The 18,704-nt window shown below is 44.2% G+C and overlaps 1 protein-coding gene across 6 annotated transcripts in view; it reads left to right on the top strand.

The window, feature by feature from the left end:
* The window catches only part of MTUS2 (microtubule associated scaffold protein 2), a 383,566-nt gene that overhangs the window by 137,800 nt on the left and 227,062 nt on the right, over positions 1-18,704 (top strand). For 5 of the 6 annotated variants that reach the window (XM_042254839.2, XM_042254838.2, XM_042254836.2 and 2 more), the window contains one exon: positions 9,956-10,153. In XM_042254839.2, coding sequence (XP_042110773.1) covers positions 9,956-10,153 — 198 coding nt within the window. The remainder of the gene's footprint in view (positions 1-9,955; positions 10,154-18,704) is intronic. The other variant, XM_042254840.2, reaches the window with a different exon arrangement.

The following is an 18,704-nucleotide window of genomic DNA, read 5'->3' as shown; positions in this document are numbered from 1 at the left end:
GGTTGGGATGGGAAATTAGGAAGCAGTTGGTGACCTAGTTTTGAATGAGCAATTTTAGTAGAATGTGGGGGCGGAAGTCACATATTAGTGAGTTGAGAAGTGAATGAGAAGTGAATGAAAATTGAGGGAGTGGAGGCAATGAGAATAGATTCCTGTTTCTAAAAACGCCCTGGTGGAGAAGAGAGCACGGTGCTCGCTGCCAGGGAACGGGGGCTGTGCTTTGTTTTGTTGTTCAGACTGTGACCCAGGGGATCTTCCCGACCCAGGGGTCAAACCCATGTCTCCTGCATTGGCAGGCAAATTCTTTACCACCGAGTCACCTGGGAAGCCTCCCCCTGCCAAATAAAAAATAGAATGAAAATAGTTTATTGGCATCATTTAAGTGCCATATCATTATTTTTATCGTGGTTTTACTTAATTTCATGAGAACTATGTAGCATCTACCAAGAAAAATTTTAATCCAATGGGAAAATATCCCTGTAAAGACAGACCAACAGTGAAATTCCTGAGATGGTCAAGAGATGAAGAAGAAAATGGCGACCCACTCCAGTATTCCTGCCTGGAGAATCCCATGGACAGAGGAGCCTGGTGGCCTACAGTCCCTGAGGTCACAAAGAGTCGGATACAACTCAGCACGGACACGTGGTCAAGGAGCATATGGCATAACTATGGTTCCTTTGGAGTCTTAATGACACCGGATGACCCTGGGGCGTATCTCGGAGGCTTCCGAAGAACATTCGGTTTGTTTTGGCATTTGTATTATTAATAGTTTATCTCTCAGTATCACCGTTACTACATACTGCTGGAATGGACGTTCGTAGTGGCTGTGTTTTTATTATGCGTTTGGCCATCCCCACTTTGGTTTACATTTGTTGCGACTGAGCATGCCTAAGAATGGCAGGGCATGCCAAACGCCTAAAGCCTGCAGGAAGTAGTACAAATGCAATTTTCCTCAGCCAGGACCCAGAGATAGCTTCAGTGGCTCTGGGGCGGGTCACAGGCTTAACAGCTATTCTACTTATTTGGACAAACACTGTTAGTATACATAATAAATATTGAGCACCTACTGTTTGTCAAGTTGTTTTAGGCCCTTAGGATACAACCGTGAACAAGACAAGATCCCCAGGCAGTTACGACGCAGTGTGATTTTGTGCTGTGACCACAAAGTCTTCTGGGCCCAGGGGAACAGAGGAGGGGATCTCACCCCAAGCTGGGGGGCAGGAGAGTTTGTCGGGTGTAGTGTGGTGTGAAGGAGTGAAGGATTTGATGTTGTTCTTGTGGAACTTCCCTTCCTCTTTCTCCTGGGATGGATGTGTTGTTTCCTTGTTTGTTTTGCTGGAGTATATCCTTGGAAATTTCCAGAGAGAGTTCAAGGAAAGCAAACTCGCTGAGATTTTTGCCTTTCTGAAACTATCTTTAGTCTGCATTCACTGGATCAAATAGAATTTTCTGGGTTGAAAATGAGTTTCTTTCAAAACATGCAGACTTCTTAGCGTTGCTCAAAAGAAACGTGGTGACTATCTGAGAATTTTTTTTTGGGGGGTGGGGGTAGGAGACCTGTTTTTATTTCTCTCCAAAAGCTTAGAATCTTCTCTTACCCTTGGTATTTTAAAAATTCGGTGTGTGTGTGTGTGCATGGGCACACTGTGTGTCATACAGAGAGTGAGAGAAGATGAGAGAGAGAGAGGGAGAGAGAGACAGAAATATGGCAGACAGAGAGGAATTCAGAGAGGTGAAGGGGAGGAAGGGAGGGTAGATTGATTTATCTTGCTAGGACTTGCTAAACTCTATTTCCCTTCAGCTTTGGGCAATCATCTCATCATCTTGTATTTTGTTCAGTCCAACTTCTCTGTTTTCTTTGTCTTCCTAGAATTTCTATTATTTGGTATTTGGACCTCCCAAAGTGGTGAACTTATGTCTAGTTTTTCTTTCATTTAAAACAATTTTTTAAAGATTTTTTTCATGTAGACCATTTTTGAAATCTTTATTGAATTTGTTACCATGTTTTGATTTTTTTTTTGCTGAGAGACATGTGGGATTTAACTTCCCAGGCAGTTCAGTTCAGTTGCTCAGTCATGTCCGACTCTGCGACCCCTTGAACTGCAGCACACCAGGCCTCCCTATCCATCACCAACTCCCAGAGGTTACTCAAACTCATGCCATTGAGTTGATGATGCCATCCAACCATCTCATCCTCTGTCGTCCCCTTCTCCTCCTGCCTTCAATCTTTCCCAGCATCAGGGTCTTTTCAAATGAGTCAGCTCTTTGCATCAGGTGGCCAAAGGATTGGGGTTTCAGCCTCAACATCAGCCCTTCCAATGAATACTCAAGACTCATTTCCTTTAGGATGGACTGGTTGGATCTCCTTGCTGTGCAAGGGACTCTCTCCAACACCACAGTTCAAAAGCGCGTTCAGCTTTCTTTATACTCCAACTCTCATATCCATACATGACCACTGGAAAAACCATAGCCTTGACTAGATGGACCTTTGTTGGCAAAGCAATGTCTCTGCTTTTAAATATGCTGTCTAGGTTGGTCATAACTTTTCTTCCAAGGAGTGAGCGTCTTTTAATTTCATGGCTAAAGTCGCCATCTGCAGTGATTTTGGAGCCCAGGAAAATAAAGTCTGATACTCTTTCCACTTCCCAGTGAGTGAAGTCTCTCAGTCGTGTCCTACTCTTTGTGACCCCATGGACTGTAGCCTACCATGTTCCTCTGTCCATGGGATTTTCCAGGCAAGAGTACTGGAGTGGGTTGCCATTTCCTTTTCCAGAGGATTTTCCCGACCCAGGGATCGAACCCAGGTCTCCTGCATTGTAGGCAGATACTTTACCATCTGAGCCACTTCCCAACCAGAGATCAAACCCATACCTCCTGCATTGGAGGGCCGAGTCTAAACCACTGGGCTGCCAAGGAAGCCTCTATTGTTTTTCTTACATGCTCTCTCTTTCTTCATGCTTTTCCTCCTTTTAGACCGTCTCTCTGGGCTTTATTTTCTAATGCTTCCCTTGAAAGCCTTGTTTTGGCACATCTTCCTGATGTCTGATTGCGTCTTTTCATAGCAGATTTCTGTTCCTTTTACTGTTGCAACATCTTCCCAAATTTCTCTAAGGGCGCCTCTTTCAAAATATCTCCTGTTTCCTAAATTCTCTCTGTAGTCTCGGGGCAGATTTTGATTCTCTTGATTTTTTGGTTGCTTGGGTTATGCGGTAAGCTCTTCTCAAAGTCTTTGTGATCAGTCATGCTTGCTGTTGACTGGGATGAACTTGAAGTCCATTTGTTTGCACTCTGTAGGAGTCTGTTTCCCCTCACCCTGGGGCTTGGCACCGGTGGGCAGGGGGAAGGTGAATTCCTGGTGCTGGGTGCTGCATGGGCAGATGAAGGCCAGGGGTTCTTCCCCTGCCTGCCTCCCTGTCTCAGCCTCTCCCCCTCCTCCCCGGGATCCGAGGCTCTGTGGCCCTGGCTGTCCGGCTGGAGGTCAGCGCGCACTCCCTCCACTGCAGCGTGGACGGCTCTCCTGTCTGCTGCAGCCTGCACGTCTCCTCTGCCCGCCGGCCGGGGACCTCTGTTTCTGTTGCAGAAATTGTTGAAATAGCGGCCTCAGTAAGTAGCTCTTTTCTCTCTCTTGTCCTAGATTTAAATATGTAAATTGCTTAAGAGAAAGAAGTCACTAAATGTTAGCTCTTATTATGAACTGTACTTCTTCAGATTGAATGACTCTGACTTTAAGGCATCTTTGGTAAGAAAGGGACAAACTGCCTGCGTTCTGTCCACCACCGTGAGCTGGCAAGCCTCCTTTTCCATATAAATCTAGTCACCAGCACCTCGTAGGGTGCTGTTCAGTAGCGTGAGATGGCTGTTTCCTCAGGCTTGCAGAAGAATTCCGAGAACTGTGCTGTTAAACGCATTCCGTAGAGATGCTCTATCATCATAATCTCCTGAGTCTTTTCCTTAGCCAAGAGCACAAGGGCTTTGAATTTTTTCCTCTGTTTTGCAGTGCGACAGCCAGTTATCAGAAAACAGATGATTCAAGGGCATTTGCTCATAAAAATATTGTTCCTTTCAGTGAGCTTTGAGACGCTGATGGTTTCCCCGAGAATCACGGATATAAATAGAATCTAAGGCTTTCTCCATCCACACGTATACCCACAGCAGTTTAGAAGCATCGGTAGGTTTAGAGTCATTTACAAATAATTGACTAACTCTGCCATTTCTGTAAGGTGTCCTCGTACAAGGTCACCTGTATTTGACATCTCTTTTTAAACAGCTTCTAAACGTATGCAGATCTGTCCATCAAAAGTATGGCATTTGCAGTATTTATATTACTTGTCCCTTCCTCAAATGTCCTTCTGTTTGCAGCACTCTTTCAAGCCTGCACCCGACCCTCCACTTTCCAATTTCCATTTCTTACTCAAAGCCTTTGAGGAATTTATACACTGACCAATTATGTATAGAGCGGTCAACGCTCCCTAGTGGTGATTTTATTCTTCTACGGTGGAAAACACATCACTGGATGTTTGTGAATCTCTGGATTAAATCCAGCCACTTAAAGTGAGGCAGCAAGATCGAAACAGAAATGTGGATGTAGATACTCAGATCTTAGATAGACTCTAATAATGCAAAAATGCTTGGTCTCAGTGTTTTAGAGTACTATAAGAAAGTAAAACTCAAGATTCGGACCTCAGTTAAAGACATACTGCATACATACGTTTATTTGGTTTTGCAGATTGCTTATTGCTCAGTTAGCAGTATTCTGTTTTTACCTTTAGATCCATCCCTTCGCAGCTCTAAAACCATGAACCAAACCAAACCAAAATAAAACAACTTTCACTAATTCCCTTTCTAGCCTGGGTATTAAACAATGCCAGTGACCTGGATTGTGGACAGACACACCTGTCATGAGGTTAGCATTAAACTTAAAAATAATTTCAGGCATTGCTTTAGATTTTCCTGAAGTTTCACCAAAGGGTTTTATTGTCGTCTCTTTGCTTCATCATTGGACGTGTATTTCTGACAGTGACCTAGGTCTGATCTTGGCCCAGAAGCCATTTCTTAATTTTGATCTTGTTTGTCATTTAGAGACGCTTTGAATTTTCAGTGTGTTGTAACTTCTTAACGTTTAACCATTACTTTATGTTCACATCTTTAGTTTGTCTCTCCATTCTTCTTTTTTACCAGAATAGTAAGCAGCTGGATGGGATCTTCATTTCTTGGCCTGGATATCTCCTTAGCAGGAGTCCTGAATTCTTTAGATACAATTTCTACATTCCATGCCACAGCAGGTAACATTGTTGCTAAACTTTCAGCCACCCTTAACAAGGACTCAGTTCAGTTCAGTTGCTCAGTGGTGTCTGACTCTTTGTGACCCCGTGAATCACAGCACGCCAGGCCTCCCTGTCCATCACCAACTCCCAGAGTTCACTCAGACTCACGTCCATCGAGTCAGTGATGCCATCCAGCCATCTCATCCTCGGTCGTCCCCTTCTCCTCCTGCCCCCAATCCCTCCCAGCATCAGAGTCTCACTTTCCATCAATTCTCTCACTTTCAACCCTCACCAACAGCTTCCTCAAAGACCTTCCTGGGAGTGTGGCTGTCTTAACCATTGGAGCACCAGGGAAGCCCCAGGATATGCATTTTTAGATGCAGTTTCGTTTCTGTCATTATAATGGGCAGGTGGTGTTATCCTCATTTTTCTTTTCTCCTTTATAACTTAGTGTTTATCTTTGGTTGCTCTGGTTCTTCCTTGCTGTGCGAGCAGACTTTTCTCAGTTGTGGTGAGCAGGGGGTACCCTCTAGTTGCTGCGTGTGGGCTTCTCATTGCAGTGGCTTCTCTTGTTGCAGAGCCTGGGCTCTAGCCTCATGGGCTCAGTGGTTGCAGCTCCTGGGCTCTAGAGCGCTGGCTCAATAGTTGTGGCTCACAGACTTAGCTGCTTTGTGGCACATGGTATCTTCCTGGACGGGGAGCAATCCCTATGTTGTATCAGCAAGTGGTTTTTTACCCACTACACCATCAGGGAGGTCCTGTCCTCATGTTTTCTATGAGGAAACAGATTCAGAGAGTTTGAGTCTGTCCTGAGATTATACACTTGATGTTACCATCAAACTCAGATCTTTAGTACAATCCTGAAACCTGCCACTTCCTTTCTTTCTTTAATTGTGTCTTTCTCATCTCCTGTGGGATGGTTGCAGCTTTAACATTAAAAGTTTTTGCTTATTATCTCCCAACGTGGAGGAAAAAGGAGCTGCTGTTTATTCTTATTCGAGAGTAAAGTGAGAGGATTTCTTTCACAGCCACTCGAACAAAGTGAACTGCCTCTCTGCAAAGTATCTGTGAAAGAAAAAAACTTTTTAAAAGCAACTGGGAAGAACTATAATAAAAGTTTTTTAAAAAGGATAGTTTGAGTCATATAATGTGCTGTTCTGTGTGTATAAATATACCAGAAAATACCCACTTCAGGTGTACAATCAGGAGAAAATGGGCCCTGGGTAAACACCCTGGGTCATTCTACTCGATGATTTTGCCTTTCTTCAGCTCTTTGCTTCCCATTGCGCTTGGTCTGGCCTCTGTTTGGGCCTGTTTGACCCCTTATTCTAGACCGTGGTTATTTATCAACAAATGTCTCTATGTCAGTAGGTTGTAAGCCCCTCTTGGGGGCCCCTGCTTTGTTTCTGAATTTCCCACGGTGCCTTCTAAAGTGCCTTGGCCATGGTGGTGTCTGTCAATGCATATTGAGTTGGGTGGATATCCATTTCCATTCTTAAAGGTTTTTTTTTTTACTACCTGAGATGTCTGAAACATGGGACAACAATGGATGGACCGTTATCAATATAGTATTGAGCCATAAAGCACCATAATCTCGTTCTAGTTGATTGAGATATTTCTAGCATTTCAAAGTCATATTTGAAGGAGAATCACTACAAAAGGGGAAAAGGTAAGAACAAATAACAACTTTTCATTTTTCCTCTAAATGTGAAGATTTGTGTTCTTCAAAGGATTCATCTTTCAAAAGAAAACCAGGATCACTTTGAAAAAGTGACACGTCTTTTTAGCGCTTAATAGCAGCAAAATCTCTTTTGTTGTTCAAACAGGAGTTTGTATGTTTCGGGGGGGGGGGGCAAAATCTTGACAGAATGTATAGCCTTGATGAAAATGAAAGACGTAAGCACACATAAGCTCCTTTGCATGGGATTTGAATATTTGATTCTAGAGGTCTTTTTGTAAGTGTTCAAATTAATTTTTGGAGTTATTTAATTTCCCCATTGTGGTCATATTCATTTGGAAGAGACTTTGATCTGCCATACAGAGCATCTCTTCCATCTCCCTGTTAGAAGGGGTTTTCGTGGAGGACTCACAATGCCAGACCAAGTCCTCCATCTGTCACAGCCCTTTGAAAGTGAAGATGCCGATAGAGTTTCTGACACTCATTGCTGCAGCTCAGTGTAAGCCTGTTACTGAACACAAGAATTCCTTATTCTTTAAAAAACTTCCATTTTCATATAACAGCTCCATTGATATATAATTCATAAGGCTAGATAGGAGTCACCCTTTGAAAGGATGCTGTTCAGTGGTTTTTAGTCTATTCACAGCATTGGGCAACCACAACCACCATCAGTCTTAGAACATTTTTATAGAAACCCTGTGCCTGTTATCAAACCCTCCCCTTTTCCCCAAACTCCAGCCCCTGGCAACCATTAACCTACTTCCTGTCTCTATAGATTTGCCTCCTCTGGACGTTGCATATAATTGAATCATGCAACGTGCAGCCTTTTCTGTCTGGCTTCTTCCATTTGTTGTAATGCAGCGGTCCTCAACCTTTTTGGCAGCAGGGACGGAATTCATGGAAGACAATTTTTCCATGAACTGGGGGGGTGGTGGGGGGATGGTTTCGGGATAATTCAGGTGTGTTACATTTATTTCAGGTGTGCAACTTTATTTCTGTTATTATATTATTATGATGTGAGCTCCACTTCAGGTCATCAAGCATTAGATTCCGGAGTTTGGGGGGCCCCTGCTTTAATGTTTCACGATTCATCCATATTGTAGCCTGTATCAGGGCCTCGGTCCATTTTATGGCTGAGAAATACTGTGTTGGCCTTCCTCAGTTAATGCACCTTTGTGTTGCTTCCACTTTTTGTCCCTTATGATTTAGGCCACTGTTCTCTCTTGTCTCTTTCTTCCTCCCCTCTGCCTTCAGCCTTTTTTCCCTTTGTTGTTTTCCCTGGAGGTTCCTGTGCTCTGCTTGTATCGATAACGTTTCTTCCAGAAAGCTTCAAACCAACATCCTCTGGGGTGGGACCTCTCTATGGCAGTGGTTGCTTTATGGGATGTCAGGACCCTGGGTGGGTTTCAGTTAAGCTCTTTGGTGTCCACAGAGATGCCATGGGTGTTCTTTTAGATGACCCTGAGGATTGAGCTTCCCTGGTGGTTTAGCTCTAAAGATTCCACCTACAGTGCAGGAGATGCAGGAGACTTGGGTTTAATCTCTGGGTCAGGAAGATCCCCTGGAAGAGGGCACAGCAACCCACTCCAGTATTCTTGCCTGGAGAATCCTATGGACAGAGGAGCCTGGTGGGCTACAGTCCATGGGTTACAAAGTGTCAGCACAACTGAGCGACTAACAACCACCAGCACCTGGGCATCAGGATTTCTGTGTGACAGACACATAGGTGGAGCAGGTAGTGCTGAGCCATCTGGTCTTAGGAGCACAGACCGCTTGGCCTTTTTTCCTCTTTTTCACCCTAATGGCTGCTTTTTCATGAATGACTACCCAGTGGGCCCCTATGTGACAAGGTAGCCTTTCCCCTGAGCCAAGCATCAGTCCCAACTCCTTTCCAAGACATGCACATAGGTCCTGGCAAAGATTCGTGACCCAAGGTCACTCTCAGAAGGGCCCCAGTCCAATCCCATAGTCCTGTTCCTAAAAGCAGAAGTCAGGAAACCACAGCTGTACAGACCCCACTTTCGCTGGACACAGGTGTGACCCCAGCCTCCCCCTCAGGGGAGCTGTTGCCAGAGGAAGGGGCTCCGTAGGCCAGCCTAGAGTCCGTTGGTTCTCTCTGTATTTCCACACCTTGTTGCTCAGTCATGTGTCCAATTCTTTGTGACGCTATGGGCTGCAGCACACCAGGCTTTCCTGTTCTTCACCTTCTCCTGCAGTAGGCTTAAACTCATGTCCAAAATGCTTTCTATATGTAGACTGTTCACTGACATTTTTACACCTCCAATTTTCTTTTTTTTTTTTTTTAAACGGATAGTCCATTTCTTAAATTAATAGGCAACCTGATTGAGCTTTCAATAGATAATGAAGAGTTCATTGTAGCATAAGAACACTGATGAAGGGTCTGAACACAGTAAATATGGCTGCAGTGAAAGTTAAGTGGCTTGACTAGGAATGTTATACAAAACAGTAGGCTGCTTGGCCCTTTTCCCCTTTAAGTGTCATTAAAAAGCATTTGTGTATCGATGACGTTCTGGTCCTACCTGGTGTTGAGAGACTTCTCGTAGGATTGGGATGATCCTTGCAGTGGCTAGGTGTGGAGCTTGGCTCAAACACAGAGGTGGGATTTATAATAATGTTTTATTATTTCAACATTAACCAGCTTTGCATATAACTGGGAACTAATTTTAAAGTTTTGAATGCATTCTCAGTCACTAAGTTGTGTCCAACTCTTTTGTGACCCCATGGACTGTAGCCCGCCAGGCTCCTCTGTCCATGGGATTCTCCAGGCAAGAATACTGGAGTGGGTTGCCATGTCCTTCTCCAGGGGATCTTCCTGACCCAGGGATGGAAAACCTAGCATAGCCCAAAATAGATAACTAAATAAACTTTTAAAAAGAGTAAATTATGGTTTGTTTATGCTGGAGCTGGGTTAGTATTCACAATCTGTGCATTCTCTATCTTGCTGTCAACTGAGGCTTTTTTTTTTTTTCTTCCTGGTTTGGGTTCATTTTAGCAGATTTGAAGAAAGCTTCCAGTTCAAATGCTGCAAAATCCAACCTACCCAAATCTGGACTTCGTCCTCCTGGCTACTCGCGTCTCCCCGCAGCCAAGCTGGCGGCCTTCGGCTTCGTCCGGAGCTCCAGCGTGTCCTCGGTGTCCAGCACCCAGTCGGCGGACAGCGCCCAGCCCGAGCCCAGCCGGCTGGCCAACCGTAAGTGGGGCGGACGGGCGGGCGGGCAGGCGACACTGCTGTTCCAGACAGGCCTGACCAGCAGAGAGCGAATCAGCATGTGTACACGGGATTGCAATTTCTGTGTGCATAAAGTAAGAATTTGGGTTGACTACCTTACTCTCCCATGCTTGGGACTTTAAAAATAATCTACTGTAGGGGAAAAAAAGCCTGTTTGGCACTGCCATTTTCCAAGTTATATGGGGAGTGAATGTGCCTGAAAAGGACTTCTAAATTACTCTTAAATCTAGAAAGTGACTTATTGCTTTCTAGAGGCTGATTGCAGGAGCCCTTTGCCTCATGCATTCTAGGTAAGAAGCCACAGAAAAATCCAAAAATGTTATTACCATGTTGTGCTATTGTGAAGCATATTAGATGTGGAATATAGTGGAAAGAATCATTTTAGTCACCTGTGATTATCCATTATGCCTTCCTGTTGGTGGAGCACTCAGTTTCTAAAAGTCAACTCAAGGGTGCTAGAAACAGGGAAGCCCGGCTGAGCTGCTTCTAAGTCTGTGCCAAGGAAGGTCCCCGTGAGCTGAGAAGGTGTCAGTCCAGACCTGCTTCCGGACACTGGTGTTGTAAGCTGAATTTGAAAGGATGAAGTCATAGCCTTCAAGCAGGTCCCAGCAGCCCCTGTCCCTAAAGAAGACTCAGAGGATGCCCTTGTTCACCTGAACCATCAAGGCTCAAGCAGCTTTTCAGCCTCATCGACTGGATCTGAAGCTGTGACACCTCAGATGTCAAGTAGTAATGATCTGCATACTCCTTAGCAGCTTTCCTATGGAGAGCTGTTTGAAGGATGATATGAGCTGAATCAAGTTGGAATAAGGGATGGTGAGGGGGAGAGAGAGAGGAGGAAGAGAGGTTAAGAATGAGATGGGTTTTGTATTATTTGTTCCATTTCGTTTCTCTAAGCTTATTTTTTCCCCCTGTTCTTTCTTGGGTGGACCATTTGTACACTTGGTCTAAATTTTGGCCTGCCTGCTTATTCCTAAAAGTGATGGGTTATATTTTCCTTCCCCTTAATGTGTTTGTAAGCATGTCTGAGAGGTTGTTCACTTGGTTCCCTGAAGGTGACCTGCTTTCACCTGGGAATCATTTTAGGAATCCCGCTGGGATCAGGGGTTGCATCACGGTATGGTGCACGTCTCAAAATCCTAGCACAAATATACGAGAGAACTGTTTGTAAATGTGTGGCTCTTATTTCTAGGGGTGTGTGTGTGCGCGCACGTGCTCATATTAACAGTCCGAAGGTTTTGAAATAGAGGAGCAATGATCTGTCATCATTTTCAATAGAGGTTCCCAGGGTCATATTTCTCTCTTAGATGGAGCATAAATGGTAAAAAAAAAAATGTCGTATGTGTCTTTCCAAGGAAGGAGTTAAGATTTTGACTTCTTAAAAAAAATGAGCCCTGTCCCCACAGCAGGTGCTTTTTCAAAAGGAGACGTAACAGGTGTGAATGGAATAATTCCAGATGTGCTTAGGGCATTTCTTCTCACCTGTGCATCAAAGGATGCAGGCCGAGGACTCCGTGAACACCCAAGGAGACAAGAGCCATGTGCCAGAGAAAATAACTCTTAGCTTACAAACTTCATCGTAAAAGCCATATTTACTCTCTTCAGGACTGTTTCCTATTTCTAAAAAACAGTACGTTAGAACTGACTTTTTAATTATTTGCTGCCTAACTGTATATAAATTTGTCCTTCACTAAATCACAGAAAAACTTCACACTTATTTATGTCTTCATACTGCTGCTGCTAAGTCGCTTCAGTCATGTCCGACTCTGTGCGACCCCATAGACGGCAGCCCACCAGGCTCCCCCTTCTCTGGGATTCTCCAGGCAAGAACACTGGAGTGGGTTGCCATTTCCTTCTCCAATGCATGAAAGTGAAAAGTGAAAGGGAAGTCACTCAGTCGTGTCTGACTCTTCGCGACCCCATGGACTGCAGCCTACCAGGCTCCTCCGTCCATGGGATTTTCTAGGCAAGAGTACTGGAGTGGGGTGCCATTGCCTTCTCCGTGTCTTAATACTATTAGCTATTAATATTATGCTTCTGCTTGTTACTAGATTTAATGTCAGGAAAACTTTTGCTCCTGATGCTTTGATGACAAGGATTAAGTAAAATACAAAACTCTTGGGAGAGCTGCAAGTCCTTAGATTAACTCCTAGGAGCAAATGTTGCCAGTTTAGCTCATGAAAACAGCTAATATGATATCAGAGTTTGTTCCTTTTTGTTTCCTGTGTACCTTTCTTTAGGCATTATATTCTCCTAGGGTTTGTTTTAGGAATATGGCTATAATAAGGGGTTGCACAACAGGCAGGAGATCCCTCAAAATCTGAAACATGATTATAATGGGAAACTATTTGCAAATGTGCAGTTCATGATTTTAGATACTCACATGCCTGTAAGTAGTCTTGACACTGTCCATGTGGCTGTGAATACTGTATGCGGGACACTTGAATGTTTTGTTATGAATCTCCTAGTGTCTCCTGGGCTACCTTGATTTATTTGCAACTCTTTTGTGTGGTTTTTCTGTGTCCTGATGGGCAAGCAGTGATGACTATAAAAGGGTGGCCGGAAGCCCCGACTGTGGTCTTACATGGAGTCTGCCCTCTACCCGGGGCTTAGACTTAGCACCATTCATTCAGCTCCCCCAGGGCAGAGGCTTCCCAAGGCAGGTGCCCTGATGTATGTGTCTTCTGATTTTCTCCACAAAGTTTTGGCAGTTGGAGCCAACACAGGGAAAGAAATCATCTGTTGGTCCTTAGAATTTGAGGGTATTTTACCATCCTGTCCACCCCTTCATTTTATAGCTGAGCAAACAGAATGACCTGGTCCCATCCTGGGACCATGTTCTTCTTCCTCTGTTTAGTTATTAAAGCTGCCATACATGGTAAAGACACACCCATGATGTGGAGTCTTTTCTATCTATTAGGGAAGCAAATCTTAGAGTCCAGTTGGCGTGAGAGGGCCCTTAGACCCAGCCCGCCTCTCCCTGCCCCGCCCCTTCCCAGGTGTGTGTTCCCGGTGATGACCGGATGTGTGGGGGCCACTATGGTGAGGCAGCGCTCCTTGTAGGGTCAGCCTGGCTCCCTGAAATCCCCTGCTAGTAACCTGGTCTCTCTGGATTAACAGACAACCTTTGTCCTCAGTGTGCTACAGGAGACCCCCTCACCCCTCCTCTATAGGTTCATCGGGGGAAGATGATGAAGTTGGCCAGTTTTGAACCGCAGATAAAACTTCAAATTCCACTAGGTCGTGACCCATTGTGTGTGTGTGTGTGTGTGTGTGTGTGTGTGTGTTTTTAAAAGATTGAACGTGAATAGGAAGAAAATAATCTTCTAACTTAAAAGTTAAACTTCTCCTTAAAATCATAGTATTTCAGCAGGTCCAACCCAGTATGTAGCTCATCATTTTTTAAATAGTTATCAGAGAAAGGAAAAAGACTCTCCAGTATGCTTTAGGCAATGGAAGCTTCGAGAAAAACAATAGCTATGGAATTTAGTGTTAGTAATAGCCCAGAGTATACAGGGTTGTCAAATTTATCAGCAGTTAGGTTTGTAGACTTGATTTTCCCAGTGGATAGGAGGTGTTTTTTAAGAGAATAGCACTGATATATACACACTACTGTGTGTTAAATAGATAGCTAGTGGGAAGCTGTTGTATAGCATAGAGAGCTCAGCTTGGCACTCTGTGATGACCTGGAGGGGTGGGATGTGAGTGGGTGGGAAGGAGGCTCAAGAGGGAAGGGATATACATATGTTTATAGCTAATTCATGTTGTCCAGCAGAAACCAATACGACATTATAAAGCACTTATATTCCAATTAAAAATAAAATAAAAAAATAAAACTAAAATTACTAAAATTAAAAAAAAGTTAGGACCTTTGGATGTGTGTGTGGGACGGGGGGACGGATGGGAAAACTTACAGTTTCATGAATTAATCATTAATGAAAACAGATCATATCACCCAAGGATAGGATAATTTATGTGGAGTTTCATCTCTCATTGTGGATTCTGAATAGCACCTAACCTATTGGTGCTCAAGAAATAGAAAATATCATGAAGAAGGTGACATTTGCAGCTGCCTTTTTCAGTTTCTCCTTGTCTTGTTCTCGTCTGTGACAGCTCATGTTTTCTCTCTGCGGTGAGCTGAGGCCAGAAATCCTGAAACAAAGAATTTGGAAAGAGAAAGCAGAAATCTGAAGGGTTTTCTCTTGCTTCTGTTTCTGGTTCAGGGAAGCAGTAGAATGTTTGGGAAAGTAGGGGTGGAACTGGATGTGAGCAGAGAAACTGAAACGGAGATAAAGAATCATGACCAGGGGATATTTGTGCTCACAGCCTTAAAACTGAGTTGGGGTGGAGGGTTCACTTCTCTTTCGCTTTTTTGATGTGTATCTTTCTAGTTTATTCTCATATGCATGTACACATTTTTTTTTCTTTCACAACTTGGGAGTCATATGTACTCTTTGTAATCTTTTTTTCCCCTGTTTAATCCATTGAAAACATTTGTCTCAGCCATTAGGTTTTCTTATATAACATGCTTTTAAAAATTGGATGATAATTGCTTTACAATATCGTATTGGTTTCTGCTGTTCAGTTCAGTTCAGTCACTCAGTTGCTCAGTCATGTCTCTTTGCGACCCCGTGGACTGCAGGGCTCCCTGTTTATTGCCAGCTCCTGGAGTTTACTCAAACTCATGTCCGTTGAGTCGTTGATGCCATCCAACCATCTCATCCTCTGTTGTCCCCTTCTCCTCCCACCTTCAGCCTTTGCCAGCATCAGGGTCTTTTCCAGTGAGTCAGCTCTTCACATCAGGTGGCCAGAGTATTGGAGTGTCAGCTTCAGCTTCCAGTGAATATTCAGGACTGATTTCCTTTAGGATGGACAGGTTGGATCTCCTTGCAGTCCAAGGGACTCTTAAGAGTCTTCTCCAACTGTGCAACAACATGAATCAGCTATACATGTGTCCCCACCCTCATGAGGCTCCCTCCCAGCCACCCCCTCCCACCCCTCCAGGTATCAGAGAGCACCCGGCTGGGCTCACTGTGCTACGCAGCAGCTTCCCACTAATTGCCTGTTTGACATGTGGAAGTGTTTATATGGCAATGCTACTCTCTCAGTTCATCCCATGGAGGGTTCATCTCTGAGTAAGGTGATCTGGGAGTTTCTTGGAGGGGTTGTAAACTGGACAGTATTTGGGGAGGTGGAGATGGGCATGATCTAGGAGATACTTTGGGAGGAACCGTTGGCACATCCAGGAAACCTCCTGAAGTGCAGGGGTTGTCGTTTCCTTCCCCAGGGCATCTGCCCAGACCCAGGGATCGAACTCGTGTCTCCTGCATTGGCAAGCAAGTTCTTTACCGCTGAGCCACCAGGGAAGCCCAACTGTGATCTGCTCATAGATAACAACTCAAAAAGTTAATTGGTCATTTGTAGTATAATTATATTCAGAGCTTCCCTGGTGGCTCAGACGGGAAAGCGTCTGCCTACAATGGGAGACACCCTGGTTTAATCCCTGGGTCAGGAAGATCTCCTGGAGAAGGAAATGGCAACCCACTCCAGTATTCTTGCCTGGAAAATCCTATGGACGGAGGAGCCTGGTAGGCTACAGTCCATGGGTTTGCAAAGAGCCAGACATGACTGAGCAACTTCACTATAGTCAGAGCTATATCATCACGTGAACTGACATACTAGTCTCACAAATGTCCAAGACCTTATATATCTGTTCATATAATTAGCCATGTTAAATGAATTGAGCTGAAACCCAGCTGTTGAGGGTTTTCTTTTTTCTTTTGGCTGTACCACGTACAGCATGTGGGATCTTAGTTCCCCAACCAGGGACTGAACCTGTGCTCCCTGCATTGGGAACTGAGAGTCTTAACCACTGAACTGGCAGGGACGTCCCTGAGGGTTTTCATGAGAGAATTTCAAAGTTTCCAAAATTAGTTATCAACATTTAGAGAGATTGGTTAGTCTCATTAAACTCTGAAGTTTTAGTTCTTATTTTAATGCTTGAAATAAGTAAGTGTTCTTTTCATTATTGAATAAAATTTGGGTTTTTGCAATAATGATCTGAAGTGAGAAATCAGTAGCCTTTTTGGAAGATTAATCCATGAAGGTGTGGGTTGGTGTGAAAGCCTTTTGCAATGTTAAATCCAATGTTTATGATTATGAATGCTGTAGAGTACGTTTACATACATGGCATGTTTGATTGTCTATATCTGACATGCCTTCTGAATAAGATCAGAGTTGATGAGAAGCATTATTAATAATTCCTGCCGAGGCAGCCATCACCCTCTCTCATGTTCCATTGGCAAAGAGGGAGTCATTCTTTATTCATGGGAAAAGGCGCTGAAAGGGACCTGTGAGCTTAAATTTCAGAGAAGCTATTGCCTCTTTGAGGTTGAGCCTTATTGATGTCCTTGTACTTTCCTTTTCAAAACACTTGAGCAGTGATTCACGTCTACCCAGAGATGAGATTTTGAAGGAAGCTGACCGTTTATGGTTGAAAGTAAAATAACTGAAACTGGTGGGAGGGAGTTAATATTTTTATTCATAGTGAAAAAAATGTCTTACTGAACTGCCTGTTTTGGGTCCTTGTATTGTTTTGTGAAGATCAGGTTGTCAGTTTTCTCTTCCCCAAATCCGCAATCTTTCAGTATCTGTTATAGGGGAGTGTGGAGCTCAGTCCTGGAGCTGCAGTGACCTGGACCCCCTGTGAAGTTGAAGTCCAGTGGGGAGGTGAGAGGATGCAGGTGCCTCCTGCAGGGAGCTGTTGGTGTGGCTGTGATTGGGCGGGGTAGTGGGGAGAGGTATCCCAAGGAGGGAGCCCTGAATCCTTCCAACTGGGGGGTGAGGAAAGAGCCCTGCCCTCAAGCCTCCCCCCAGCCTTCTCAGCCCTAAGGCATTATATCTTCAGATCGAATTATTTCACACTGCTTTTAAGTAATGAAAGTTTTCTGAATTTGCTGTGAACTAATCCAGCAAAGGGAAAAAAAAAAATTCCTGGGGTAGGGGGCAGTATAGATGAGAAAAAAAAGGCAAATGTCTGATAATCCTTGAAGCTGGATGATGGAGCTCTGAGGGTTCAGGCCACTATTTACTTCACTTTTTTTTTGTATGTTTGAAAATTTTTCATTTTAATCTAACCTTCCACTGAAGAAGTGTAAACTCTCATCTTCTCTGTTTCAGCTTTCCTAAGAGCCAGTATAGCACAGTGGTGAAGAACATGGTCCCTGGAGGCACCCCTTGGGTTTGCATTCTGCTTCTGCCACTTGCTGGCTCTGTGACTCTATTCCTCATCATAAAATAATACTGGTTTAGTCGCTAAGTCATGTCTGACTCTTGTGACCCCATGGACTGGAGTCCACCAGACTCCTCTATCCATGGGATTTCCCAGGCAAGAATACTGGAGTGGGTTGCCATTTCCTCCTGCAGGGGTACCTCCCGACCCAGGGATCAAACCCACGTTTCCTATATCTCCTGCATTGCAGGCACATTCTTTATCCACCGAGCCATTGGGGAAGCTAAAATGATATTACTACTAATAAATAAAGTCAGAAGCTACCATAGGATTGAAGGAATATTAAATGAAATTAATAATTGCAAACAGGGCCTTGCATCATCATCACCATCATCATAGTAATATTTCTATGGCTGTTTCCATCCATTAGCCATGTGCAGAAAGTTCTGTGTTGAGAAGGATTTAGCTCAGATGGAAAAATGCCATGATGGATTAAGCGTGTTTGGCCTGGAGTAGGAATACTGGTATTGATAACGTCTAAGTCAGGGAGATGACATTCACAGTTGTCATCAGCTCTGTCCTATATGGTGAATGCCTTTCTGAGTGTTAAAGTAAATGTATATCATTTATAAAACAGTAAGGCGGCAGTTCTAGAAGTTAACCAGTTGATTTTCATGGGAGTCACTTGCTTTTGGGCTATAAGCTTGTGGTCGTTTGTTTAATTGTCCAATGTGTGCTCAGTAGCTCAGTCGTGTCCGACTCTTTGCGACCCCATGGATTGCAACCGGCCAGGCTCCTCTGTTCTTGAGGATTCTCCAGGCAAGAATACTGGAGTGGGTTGCCATGCCCTCCTCCAGGGGATCTTCCCAACCCAGGGATCGAACCTAGGTCTTCCGCATTGCAGACAGATTCTTTACTGTCTGAGCCACCAGGGAAACCCGTAAGACAAAGGCAGGGAGAGTCAGGTTTTGATCTCTTTTTCTAAAACCCTTTAGTTCAGTCGCTCAGTTCTGTCCGACTCTTTGCAACCCCATGGACTGCAGTACACCAGGCCTCCCTGTCCATCACCAACTCCCGGAGCTTACTCAAACTTATGTCCATCGAGACTGTGATGCCATCCAACCATCTCATCCTCCGTCATCCCCTTCTCCTCCTGCCTTCAATCTTTCCCAGCATCAGGGTCTTTTCTAATGAGTCAGTTCTTCACATCAGGTGGCAAAGTATTGAAACTTCAGCTTCAGCATCAGTCCTTCCAGTCAATATTCAGAACTGATTTCCTTT

The sequence above is a fragment of the Ovis aries genome, chromosome 10 (assembly GCF_016772045.2).
Source record: "Ovis aries strain OAR_USU_Benz2616 breed Rambouillet chromosome 10, ARS-UI_Ramb_v3.0, whole genome shotgun sequence".
In the NCBI taxonomy this organism is placed as follows: domain Eukaryota; kingdom Metazoa; phylum Chordata; class Mammalia; order Artiodactyla; family Bovidae; genus Ovis; species Ovis aries.
The sequence above is the reverse complement of the archived record's forward strand: the minus strand, read 5'-3'. Positions and strand labels throughout refer to the sequence as shown.